This window comes from Heteronotia binoei, chromosome 20, assembly GCF_032191835.1.
Source record: "Heteronotia binoei isolate CCM8104 ecotype False Entrance Well chromosome 20, APGP_CSIRO_Hbin_v1, whole genome shotgun sequence".
NCBI lineage: Eukaryota > Metazoa > Chordata > Lepidosauria > Squamata > Gekkonidae > Heteronotia > Heteronotia binoei.
The window spans coordinates 16,554,365-16,567,693 of NC_083242.1; the positions used below are offsets into that span (position 1 = coordinate 16,554,365).

Sequence of the window (13,329 nt, forward strand, 5' to 3'; positions counted from 1 at the left end):
GTAAGTAGAACGGCCAACTCACAGCCTGGCAGAAGTTCCTGTGCCTTTTAACAGGAAAAGGGCTGTCACAACAGCATCAGAAAATGTATTCCAACCTATGCATTCTGCTTGTCAAACAGGGAACAGCGGTTCTTTCTCTGCCTGGACTTCCCAAAACCGCTCTCCAAAACGGCCTCCCCGTTCCTCCGCTTTCCTCCTCTGAAGCTTCCACCACCCGTCTTTCTCCTCCCAACGTCTCTGCCCTCCTGGATATCTCCCTTCCCGGCCCCCCTGAGGATGTGCTGTCTCAGGGGGAGCCCGCCATTCAGATCAGCGACTCGATCATCGAAATCGCGATCAGCTCCGGTCAGTACGGTAAGAGACTAAACCACGTTGAGCGGTCGGAGGAGGTTGAACCTGCAGAGCCTCAGCACAACCCTGGCTTGCGATTCCTTGCATCTCCCCCCCCCCACCACTCCTGGAGAAATTTCAGCGAAGGAACATTCTCCTTCTCAGGGACTGGGCAAATTCAGAAGTTTAATATAATTAAATGAATAAAAAAAATAAAAAGGACAGCCGCTCGTTTGAAATGTGTAACTGGCTCCTTCCAGATAGATCCAGGTGGGCAGCTGTGTTGGTGTGAAGCAGCGGTGGTCAAACTTGCTTAATGTAGGAGCCACATAGAATAAATGTCAGATGTTTGAGAGCCGCAAAAGGATGGAAAGAAGTAAAATAAGGGGGGGAGGTGGAAAGAAAGCAACTTTAACTTTAAATGCATTTTTCAAACTGGCAGTTGGCTTTGCTTAGAGAAGTGATTTAAAGAGACAAATGCCAGCCAATAGGGCGGGGAAAGGCTTTGCGAGCCACACAATACATGTGAAAGAGTCACATGTTGCTCCCGAGCTGCAGTTTGGCCACCCCTGCTCTGAATCAATAGAACAAAGCTGTGGCATTTTGTTGCTAATGCGATAAAAGATTGATTGATAGATAGAGCAAAGCAGGAGTCCAGCGGCACCTTTAAGACCAACAAAGTCACAGTTCACAAGTTGCTTCCATTGTAGGCTGGGTTCCTAGGCTGTCGGAAAATTCCTTGGAGGAGGATGAGAGCCAGTGTAGCATACTGGTTAAGAGTGGCAGACTGTAATCTGGAGAACTGAGACTGATTTTCCACTCCTCCTCCATGTGAAGTCAGTTGGGTGACCCTGGGTCAGTCACAGTTCTCTCAGAGCTGTTCTCTTGAGCAGTTCTTGAAAGAGCTCTCTCAGCCCCCACCTCCCCTCACAACGGTGTCTGTTGTGTGGAAAGGAAAGGAAGGAGAGCGTAAGCCGCTCTGAGACTCCGGGTAGTGAAGAGCAGGGTATAAAAATCCAACTCCTCTTCTTCTTGGAGCTACCCCATTATTTTTGTGAGCCTTGCTTAAGGCAAGGAGAAGAGAACTGCTTAGGCATGTGAGAAAAGAGATTACTTGAACTTTTTAGGGAGCGCATGGTACAGTACTTCATGCAACTGTACCACTTTCGAATGCATGCTCTTTCCTGCAAGCAGGAATCTTACAAGAAGATGATGATGATGTTATTGGATTTATATCCCACCCTTCATTCCAAATTTCAGAATCTCAGAGCGGCTCACAATCTCCTCTCAGCCCCGCCCACCTCACAGGGTGTCTGTTGTGGGGGGAGAAGATAAAGGAAATTGTAAGCCACTCTGAATCTCTGATTCAGAGAAAAGGGCGGGGTATAAATCTGCAATTCTTCTTCTTCTTCCTTTACCTTCCTTGCCCACAACGGACACCCTTGAGCTGGGTGGGACTGAGAGAGCTCTCACAGAAAGCTGCCCTTTCAAGGACAACTCCTGCGAGAGCTGTGACTGACCCAAGGCCATTCCAGCAGGTGCAAGTGGAGGAGTGGGGAATCAAACCCGGTTCTCCCAAGATAAGAGTCTGCACACTTAACCACTACACCTAACTGACAAATAAGGAGGAGAAGCAGCTGCAGAGATACAAGGAAGTGCTAGGCTGAGGGGTGGGGTGCTTTTGACGGAGCAGCGCCTCGTGTGTATTACAAGGTGGCCCACAGTGATGCCAACGACTGTACCACATTGGTCCTCTGAACGTTTGAATTGCCTGCAAGATGTCGGGGTGGACGGTGGGAAGCAGCTTGGCTGAAGGGAGATAATAGTGAGCATGGAGCTGAACAGCTTTATATAAGTGGTGTCAGAGGAAGAGACTGCAAACCATGACCCGCCCCTCACAGGAAGTACAGCAGGGAAGGCATACCAAATGAAAAGGCCACCTGATTGGTTGTACAGTGGGGAAGGCACACTGAATTAAAAGTCACCCAATTGGCTGCCAGCGACTGTCAGCTGTCGTTTTTTGTGAGCAGACAGCTTCTGCTGCTGAACGGATTGGGAGAGGAGTAACCTGGTTCTCCACCTCCTGCATGGGCCACGCCCAAACACTTGGCTGGAACAAACCAAGAAGGATGCCAGTCTCTCACTTTCTGTCCAATTGGAGCAATCGTTGGGAGGGGTTTTTTATCTGCTTTGTTTTCACAGGTGAAAACGTTTCTCTGTCTCCAGCAAAGCTGAACGGCAGCGACAGCTCCAAAAGTCTTCCGTCCCCTTCCTGCAGCCCGCAGCAGAACTGGATCGCCTCTCCCACCCACGACCCCCAGTGGTACCCCAACGACTCCACTGACTCTTCCCTCAGCAGCTTATTTTGTGAGTGCCTCAACCTAGGGAATTTGTGCTGCCTCTCTCGGCTTGAAAGCTTTATCTTCCTCCTGGGCACGGGTTGTCTGAAGTGCTTTCTGAGGCTGGTTGAGAGCCAGAGAACTGAATTGGGATATTTATGCACTGAATGTGTAATTGATGCTGTTTCATGAAAGCATATAGAAAGCACTGCAGTTGGTTGTTAGCAAATTCTTTGCTGCCTTTCTTTCAAGCGATGGCTCTAAAACTGCTTTGGGGCATTTGCTAGAACAGATAAAGGAAAGCCCAGTAGAAGCTTTATAGTACTATCATAATATAAACTGAAGGGCAGAAGAAGGCTGGGAAGTATGCAACCTTCAAATTGCCGTAGGGACTGGAGTCAGAGGGCTTGGATGCCAGTAGCCTGTTCAAACAGGACAGATTTTTCTCTACTGCCTGCAAGACATCCAGAGTGATGCTAGGACAGATCTTCCCTTCAGAGGGAGCTCCACAGCCAAGAGTGCAACGATAGGGAAATGCGCCACTCTAGCCCATCTGATCTCCATGGTAGGAGAATCTGGAGAAAAACCTCCAAAGGTGTTCTCAGCGAAAAGGCAGGTTTGGGCGGGCAGAGGCAGTCCTTCAATCTGCGAATAGAATCAAAATCATAGATTGGGTTGACTCCTAGAATCCATCCATCTTTTACACCTGAACATTGTAAATCCTGTCTACATTGTCCATTTGTACAAGGCATATTGTTCAGTGGAGTAGAATGTTCCCTACCCCCACCCCGCAGTCCAGTGATCTCCCCAGAGTGCCGTTTCTGGGGGGAGGGGGGACCCTCAGGAACAGCCTAAAAGGGAAATGGAAGGGCCTGCAGCAGAAAGAAAGGGATTAGAGGAAAATCCTTTCACCTCTTCCAGTAGCAGAAAATGCAGACTGGATCCAGCTATCATTTCCTTTTGCATAAAAATGCAGGAACAGGAAGACTGTTGGGGTTGGGACAAAAAGTGAACTAGCAAATTAGGTACTATATAGGTGTGAATGGTATATACCAGAGGTGGCCAAACGTGCATAATGTAAGAGCCATATAGAATAAACATCAGATGTTTGAGAGCTGCAAGAAAGGAAGGAAGGGGAGAGAGGTGGAAAGAAAGCAACTTTAAGTGCATCCTCCAAGCTGCTGGCTGGCTTGGCTTGGAAAAGCGATTTAAAGAGAGAAATGCCTTCAAGCTGGCCGATGGGGCAATGGGGGCTTTGAGAGCCACACAATATGTGTGAAAGAGCCACATTTTGCTCCTGAGCCACCGTTTGACCACCTCTGGTATATACATGTATGTTCCCATCAGCTGGGGCGAAATTGATTTTAGGTACAGTTGAACCAGGTACGTTTAAGTTTAGGAAGGCCAATTAGCAGTTTGTTGGACTGTCACCTGCCTTGTATCTTTCTCCTCCCCTGCCCCTTTCCCAAACCTAAAGGTTCTGCTACTAACTCGCTTCCTCCTTGGTTTGTTTTGCAGCGAGCTTCCTTTCCCCAGAGAAGGGCCGGAAGATGCTGCCAACCTCTATCGGTGCCGCCGGCAGCACCTCCTTGTTGGGACCCAGTCTGCTGGACGGGAACTCAAGGGACTCCTTTGTGTCTCGATCCATAGCAGACGTCACCGAGGTACTTCTCACAGTCAATGTCATGGTTCTGATCAAAGGCGTCCGCAGAGATATTTTTAAAAGGGGTTCCTCAGGGATCACTCTAGTTCTCTTGGAGACTAGCTGTTATATATGTGTACCAGGGTGCCCCATGCATCAGAAGAGCCCCGTGGCAGAGTGATAAAGCTTCAGTCCAAGCTCTCTGCTCACGACCTGAGTTCAATCCCGGCAGAAGCTAGGTAGCTGGCTCAAAGTTGACTCAGCCTTCCATCCTTCCGAGGTTGGTAAAATGAGTCCCCAGCTTGCTGGGGGGAAAGTGTAGAGGACTGGGGAAGGCAATGGCAAACCACCCCGTAAAAAGTCTGCTGTGAAAACGTTGTGATGCGACGTCACCCCAGAGTCAGAAATGACAGGGGACTTGCACAGGGGACTATCTTTACCCTTTTTTTTTTTTTTTTTAATCAGGGTGCATTTTAAAAAATTAGGATTCTGGGGGGGGGGGAGAATAACCCCCTCCCAAAAGACACCCCTGGTTATGAGATGGCATGATATGCTGATTGAGCTTGGGCCAGTTGTGGTTTCCATCCCTTAGGCTACCTCAAAGAGCCGTTGTGCAGACAAAATGGAGGAGAGGTTTCCCTGTACTTCTCGGGTTATAGCAAAAATGTAAAAGATAGATACAGGATTTTTAGCATTCAAGTTCTAGTCAGATGTAATTGCTGATGGGGCATTTGGGGCAGGAGCTCACAGGAGCGGAGCTCTGGAACCTCTAAATTTTATTGTGCTCTTTCTTTCTTAACCCCCCTCCTCCCCTCCAATACTTGCTTCTGGGCTCCATTGTTCAAACCCCCTGGGAGAATTTTGCTGAACTCTTGACAAACTTTCTAATATTTTTCCCCACAAAAAAGGGAGAAATAACCAAAACATATAAAGCAGACAGATGGAAATCTTCCTCGTGCCACTGTGACCACATAGGAGAAAGGAATTTAAAAGTATGATTGGAGTCAGGTAGATGCTGAGCTGATATAATTGAGTCCACCTTCTGGTGATGTCGGGTTTGTGATAAAACAGAAAAGGGCTGTTGAGAGTAACCGGAAGCTTAGATTGAAACCATGGAAAGATCCCTGAAAGAATAGCCTGTGCGCCCCACACCTCCCCATTCAGAATCCCACATTCCAGGTCCATTTGTGGAAAGTGTAGACCTGTTTGCCAAGTTAAAATTAGGAGACCTGAATTTGAATTTTGCTCAGGTACCTAGCAGCAACATTCCAGAGTTTCGGGTTTTCATTTCCTTTGTCTAAATTGTTCATCTGGAAGAAGCAGCTCACATAATTTGCAACAGAACTGCCTGCTCAGAAAAAGTCCTGCTGGGGCTGTACCACTTCATAACTGGGAGGGGTTGAGGATCAGTATGCAAGAATTGTCCTTTACACCAAACGTTTAAAACACCTTGTGTGTAGAAAGCCTGGTCTTCAGGGAGAAGAGTCTTCTCCGGGATATATACCTGTATTTCGTGCACAAAGAGTACGTGAATCAGAGAAGGATTCTCCGTGAGCCCCTCTCTGTTGCATCGTGTAATGGTATAGTCCATGAGGCGCACCATGCTTTTCTCAGAACATGGAATGGACTGATTGGGAGAAGGAGGGATGTATGATTGATCCTTAATTTCTCATTGCAATTGCTTTGTACTTTCTTTTCAAATTCTGTTAGCTCCGTCTCATTTAGAATAAATTGCTCATTGACATCTTAACGCAGAATGTGAACATTTTCTGTGCAAAGTTTGTGCTTTCTTGTGCCACAAAAGGCCAGTGGTCCAACTAGGTAACTTCAGACTCTGAACTTTAGCTGGCGGTGTATATTTCAGTTGCAAGACTAGAATGTGGACTGAGCTAACCCGTTTTGTCCCATCCTGCCCTCTCCACAGGAAGACACCCATTTATTTAGTTAGTTATTTAGTAGGCTTTCCCATAACGGGCTCAGGGCAGATCACAACATAAATTAGACAATAAAAACCTACAATTCAAATTTAAACAATACAATAAAACCAAAACAGTAGAACAATAAATGAAACAAGGCAGGAAGGGCACATTTCACAAAATACAACAGTTTTTGGCCCAAGAAGAAGTGATGGTGTTAATAATCAGATTCAGCACCACAACAAGGCTGTAAAACATGATGTCACAACAAGGGAGGCCAACTGGTGGAATAGTTGGTGGAACAGGATGCCCGTTGCCGCAACCAAAAGCCCAGCAGACAGCTCCGTCTTACAGGCACTACGAAATGGCATTAGCTCAGGTAGGGACAGGATCTCCATAGGGAGCTGATTCCACCAGGCAGGGGCCAGAGGCAAAAAAGCCCCCATGGGGGATTACCTAATCCTAAGCATGCATACTCCAGCCTAAGAGTCCCGAGCTGTGATCACACACACTAAATAATGCACTTTCAATGCACTTTTTTAAACTGTGTGAACTGGCAAATCCAGTTGGGAAGTGCATTGAAAGTGGATTGAAAGTGCATTATTTAGTATGCGTGATCACAGCCCCACAGCGCTTCTTAGCTGCAGGACCTTTTTGGTGCCCACCAGATGGAGCCCATGAACTTGCATCCCTGACACACCACTACCCAAAGGTCACCCTGCCCTGCCATACATGCTGGCATTTCCTCCTGCCAGGTATCTTATTCTCCTATACTTCAGCCGCTTAAAACTGTCGTCGTTGGTGTAGTGGTTAAGGGTGCAGACTCTTATCTGGGAGAACCAGGTTTGATTCCCCACTCCTCCACTTGCACCTGCTGGCATGACCTTTTGTAAGCCATAGCTCTGGCAGAGGTTGTCCATGAAAGGGCAGCTCCTGTGAGAGCCCTCTCCAGCCCCACCCACCTCACAGGGTGTCTGTTGTGGAGGAGGAAAGGAGATTGTGAGGTGCTCTGAGACTTTTCGGAGTGGAGGGCGGGATATAAATCCAATATCATCTTCTTCTTCGTCCCTTGCTTTCCTCTGCAGGTAGACTCCCAGCTGGCTTGCATGATGAACGAGAACAGCATCGATTACATCTCGCGGTTCAATGACCTCGCCCAGGAGCTGTCGATACCCGAGCCAACCCGCCGAGAAATCCTCTTCGACGGAGGGGGAGGAGGCGGGGGCGGCCCTCCCATTGGCGATCTCTCGCAGTGAGCGCCTTCGACCAGCTGGCTGGTGGAGACTCTTAGATTGGCCGGAACCTAGAGAGAAGCGGCCGGTGGCATTTGCTATGCAGCTGATAACCGTGGGTAGCTCCGGCGAGAGCGTGCCTCGTACGAAGAGCAGCATCGTCTTTGAGCGTCTACTGTTCCAGGAACGTGCAATATGCTGGGAACAACCTGACTGGGAGCAGTATTATTGGAAATTTAACACCTGGCAAGCTGGGGACTAAACAGTTTACACAACGGACCTGGACTCATGGTCCAAAATGGTCTGGGCAGCAAAACTGAGAAGATACTCTCTCTTTTCTTTAATATAGTAAACCAAAACCCTTTTTGTGGTATCCACATGGTTGGGGGAGTATGCGTGCGTGTGTGTGTTTAAAATACTCATCATTTCTCAATCAGTCGCCATTGGCATGGTTGACAGATCCAGCCAAATCAATATTCTTTGCACTTTCCATAACAAGGGGCTGTTAATTCCACAACACTTTGGCCAGGGTTCTCTCTCCTTTGCTGTAAAGTTTGTCCACATTCCAGTGTGGCAGAGAAAGCCTGGCTCTATTCCCGTTTTCAAGAGGGGGAGGGTCACTTGCTGAGGCGTCTGGGCGAACACTTTTCCTTCTGTCTGTCTTTCTCCTAGGTTGCCCCTTCACCAAAGGGCTTGTATATTGCGGTTTTCTCTTGAGGGCTAGAAACTTTGCAAAGGGGCTTTGGTGACAGTCCCAACTGAACCTCCCTCTCCTCCCCCCTTTCGCTTGTGCATTTTCCTAAGTGCCCCATTGATGGTCTCACATTGCAGAGCTACAACTGACTAAACTCACTGACTTCAGCTCTGCACAAATACTCATTTTGAAAAACGTATACTTTTCCCTATGACAGGAGAGGTGACATGGTCTTCAGTTGCAAAACTGTGGTCTCCAGTCCAGATCCAGTTTAATCTGCTTCTTTTTGCTAATCTTACTTGTGCACTTGCAGTTTTGACCGGGTGTTTGCTCACCTGTGTCCTTGGGTCCAGAAGCTTCAAGCTTAACCAGGACTTTTTTGGTGGCAGGGACTCCTTTGCATATTAGGCCACACCCCCTGGTGTAGCCAGTCCTCCAGGAGCTTACAGTAGGCCCTGTAAGCTCTTGGAGGATTGGCTACATCAGAGGGATGTGGCCTAATATGCAAAGGAGTTTCTGCCACCAAAAAAGACCTGAGCTTAACACATGTGCCCGCTAACATTCAGCACCTGAACTCCCGTCCCAGTAGAGACAGGATCAGCTAAAAAGTGGGGGGGATTCTTCCTGTGCCCCGTAACAGGAACCTCTCTGTGCCCCGAGGCCCCCCCCCCCCGGAGCATCTAAGAAGCTCTTCAGATCTTGTAGGCAGTCCCTGATTATGAACTGCTGCTTGCTTGTGATTCATACAAACCCTCTTGTCATTGTTAATAGCGCTTGACATGCAGAATGTCTGCTTCACTCCGGCAATGCCCTCAGTCTGCCTCATGGCTTTTTCTCAAGCATTTGATTGGGAAGACGGTGCTGGGAGTCTTAACGGCGCAATCCTAAGTGGTTATCAATGACATTGGTTAGCTTAGAAGAACATATCTCTGCTTACAATTGCCCTATAACGGAACGGAATTGATTGTCCTTGGCAAGCAAACCAAAAACCGCTGCCAGTCAGCGGTAGCGCCTCGGTTTTTGAGGACTCTGCCCCAGCCCCTTTAAAACAATAATAATAATCTCCGGTGAAAAGTTTTAGTTCAGTTGGGCTTTAGAAAACTTCTCCGAGCTGTGAAGTTGAATGACTTTAATTGCGTTCAGCCACTTGCTGTTCGCCATCTAAGCTTTCATAGATAAAGGGAACAAAAGAAGCTCAAAATTGTGCCCGTATTGGTTTGATTGTCCTTTTAGCGTTGGCTCAAGGTTTATTGTTCTTACTTCTCATGCAGTTAACTTTCACGATCAGGGACAGACACTCAGTCTTATTCCAGTCCAAATAGATTTTGGAAAGTAATAATCGTAAGGGGGGGGGGTCCAACGGCTTTGCAGTGCTGCCCAGAACTCCACGTCTTCTGGAGTTGTTCTGTTTTCTTTTGCAAGTGGAGGGTTGTTTTTGATGTCCCCGAGCGCCAGGGAAACGCGTCCATTATGGGGGTGGGTGGGGGTGAGGATGGGAACTTTGCAAGCATGGAGGATGGTAGTTTTTGCAAGTTTTGGATATGCGTTTGGCAGTGTCAGAGATTACCACTGTGTCAAAAGAAATCTCGTTCTGCCTGGTTGTCAGATTTTGCTGGAGCATTTGTAACACAGCCCGCTTTACTGCTTACTGTCATTCAGACTTCTCAACAGAGGATGCATATTTGACATCCAGTTGTTGTTTTAAAAAAAAAACTTCTGCTTACCTTTTTGGGGCAATTTCACGTTAAAGGAGTATTCAAGAAGTAGTTAAAAAACAGGTCTACAGTACAAAAAAACAAAACAAATTATGCCTTTGTGCTTTGCTTTTGGATTGGAACCAGTTGTGTGTTTCTGCAGACACAAGGACTTCTGCTTGTGGAACATGACTTTCTTCCCCTCCTCCCCTTCCCACAGAAGCCCAGAACATGCTATTAAATCCTTTTCCTAGAGGACCCCTTTCTCCTGGACCAGGCTTTTGGGCTGCCGTAGAAGGGGCAGCTGAGAAAGTCTCAGTTTGCCGGCAGAAGTCCTTGTACCCTTGGAAACCAGATCCAGCTTTTTATTTGGTTATTACATCCGTGTGTCGTTTCCTCTGCCCTTCTGTTCCCAGGCCCCCATTTTTAAAACAATTTGCTTTTGCCACGGAGCTTACAAAAGTCTCCATCCCCCATCTCTCTGGATTGTTTGGCAGCTCTGTTCTTTAATGGGATCCTATCGGGTCTCCGTCCCTTGTGCGCTGACAGACGGCCCTTCCGCCCCCAGCCTCCTCATTCAATGAGATAAGCGTGCTGCAATGGCTATTTTTAATCTGTCATGAAGTCAGCAGATTTCAGTATTCTTGGTTAGTTGAAGTACAACTGGAGCATCAGGAAAATTAAGACAGAGAGTGGGAACAGCTAAGTTACTTCTGGACCAACACTAAGCAGTGAAGTCTGTGGAGCAGATCTTACTATTTCAGATTACTTGGTGCACATACGTCAGAACTTCTCCTGTTTCTTCCAGGCTATCGTTAATCACATCCTTTGTCTCTAAGGGTTTTTTATTTAACTGTAGGCTTTCACATTTTTTATCTGGGCTTTTGTCTCTTTCACATACAGCGTTTGGATTTAATTTTAGTTCTGGGCACCTTGTCCTCATTGTTCAAATACAAATGCTAACTCTGACCGTGTCATAATGTTGGCTGCCATAAAACACTTAGGTATCTTTGATTCTAGTGCTATGAAGAGCAAGAACGCGCTTCTTTGAACACAGGTGTATTTGCAGCTTGAATTATGTTTTGAACCAAGGAAAAAAAACGTTTTTTATGTTTTCTGTCGCTGGGTGCATTTTCAGTAAGTTCTAAGTGACCGGCGGGCATAGTCCCTTCCAAGCTAAATTTTCCTACTGCCTTATTTCACATTTGCCTGAGGCACTGAACAACGGCCGTTGCTTTGATAAACTCCTTTCCGTTCGTGAATCTGATTTCTGTAAAACATCCACCTTGACATTCTTTTGACATCGCCTGGTTGATTGACGAGGGCATGGTAAACGATCTGCTTGAGAGCCTATGTGCCATGATCAGAAATTGCAGTGACAGTCAGGTGATAGGGGTAGTAGCCTATTGTGTAAAATTTCAGAAGAATGCAAGCCAGAGGGTGGATCAGACTTTCTGGAGTGCCTGTATAGGATAGTGATGGGTCACCTAGTCCATACGTTACTTCACTGCGTATCTATCTTTCTTAATCATCAGGAGCAAAAGCCCTCAGGAACTCCAGCTGTGCAAGCGCCATTGAAAGGAGCAGAAATTGTGCAGGGACAATTTCCCAAGGAACGCTGCCCCATGACTATACAAAATAGGGGGGGGGGTTGCCCTCCCCTCTGAATGTTATTTTGCAGTGCCTTTCTAAGCAGAGTCACACCCTTCTAAGCCCATTGACTTAAGTGGATTTCAAGGGATATAACTCTGCCTGGGACGGCATGTTTTAGCCAGCTTTTATCATGTCTGTTAGTTTTTCTTTCTTTCTTTAAATACCTTGGATCACACTATCTACTGAGATAAGTCTTGTTCGCTGGCTTAATGGATCCTTCCTGTTTGGTGGGTGTGCTTTGCTTTGTTTTGTTTTTAAACACACACAAGATACACGTCAGATGCATTTGCGAGGAACAAACTGCACTTTGATTCCCCCCAGATCCTTTAAAGTTTCCCTCCTGACTTCACAGTGAACTGTGTATGCTAAATGAATGAAAACGTTTGCAAGGACTACAGCAATGAGTTACCACACGTTGCCAAAATGAGATAACCCGCTTGCGACTCGGGCAGCGGACTCTGTTGCTGTTTCTTTTAATAATAGTTAAGCCATATCATCTAAGGTTTTTGGCTTGTTTTGAGATGTGAAATTGTTTTATAGATGATAAAGTTAAACATATAGTGTATGTATAAAGCCGGAATGCTTGTCCTTACTGATTATTTTTTGTACCATATTGTAAACTATATTATTTATTCTTTACCAGTTTTGGAGGGGGGAGGAAAGGTGTTTGGGTTATTTAATATAATATACAAAATCTGTTTAAAAACTTCCTCTGTTTTAAATTTCCAATTCAACTTGTAAAGCTGTTTTTATGATTGTGCATAAATACATATTAATCCTTGGTCTAATTCCTGTATGCACTGTTTGTTGCCCTATAAATATGGTCTGTTTGCTAAGAATAAGTCTCTTCTGGCAGAAAAAGAGGTAAATAATTGCATTCAGAATTTTGTGGGTATTCATATTGCCTCATCCACTCCTTGTCTCTCTCCTTCACTCATACGCCATGTTTTGAAGACATCCCTGTTCAGCACAAGCCGCACAATCTGTTGCGATTTCAAATGCATGGTTTACTACCACACTGCCAATGGCAGGATTCGTGGGTTAAAGCCAAACCCTAAATCTGCCATGATCAAACTGGGTGCTTTAACAAGTCGTGCCTTGTTTCTTGCCTATTGTTCCAGATTTTAAACTACACTTTAATCCAGGTTGGTAGACAAGAAAAACTGCCATTTGTCAAAACACCCAATTCTATATGCACCATCTTAGATGGCACCATCTTGAGTGTCCCAAGACCTTGGTATCTGCCAGCAGATAGATAAAACAGCCAGTGTAGTATATTACTACACCAGCTCCCAAAGGCTCCCAAGCCAGCAAAGCCTGGAATTTTAAGGGGGCGAAGATGAAAAGCTAGAAGAAACATCCGTTACAGAACCAACTCATAAGTGTTCTTGGGGTTACAAGTTTCATGAACTGAAGTCTCAGCAGTGAAGCTGCGGGGCTGTAAACAAAAGATTCATGGTTTTGAAGGGAAAAAAATTCACAGCCATCATCGCTTGTTATGAAATGAAGTATCAAGTGTGAGGGAAAGCCGTCATTCACTAGCTCCAGTCTCGCTGCCTGAGAAGAGCCATTTTATTTTAGCCATTGGAGCATTCTGAAGGTCCTAACCAGTGTTCCCTCTAAGCTGAGATGGCATGAGCTAGCACACAGATTTTTAGCCTTCAGCTCACCGACTTTTGTCTTGGCTCAGGAAGGAGGACCCCAGAGCGTAACAATTTATGCAGTAGCTCACAACTTTAAGGCCAGTAACTCACAAAGTAGAATTTTTTGCTCACAAGATTCTGCAGCTTAGAGGGAACATTGGTCCTTAGATGGGCCAGGCTAGCCTG

At 46.3% G+C, this 13,329-nt stretch overlaps 1 protein-coding gene across 1 annotated transcript in view; it reads left to right on the top strand.

Moving 5' to 3' along the window:
- Positions 1-7,823, top strand: part of CRAMP1 (cramped chromatin regulator homolog 1) — a 58,320-nt gene extending 50,497 nt beyond the window's left edge. The window contains exons 18-21 of the mRNA XM_060260426.1: positions 120-354; positions 2,533-2,697; positions 4,188-4,333; positions 7,313-7,823. Coding sequence (XP_060116409.1) covers positions 120-354; positions 2,533-2,697; positions 4,188-4,333; positions 7,313-7,483 — 717 coding nt within the window. The 3' untranslated portion in view covers positions 7,484-7,823. The remainder of the gene's footprint in view (positions 1-119; positions 355-2,532; positions 2,698-4,187; positions 4,334-7,312) is intronic.
- Positions 7,824-13,329: the final 5,506 nt, after the last annotated feature.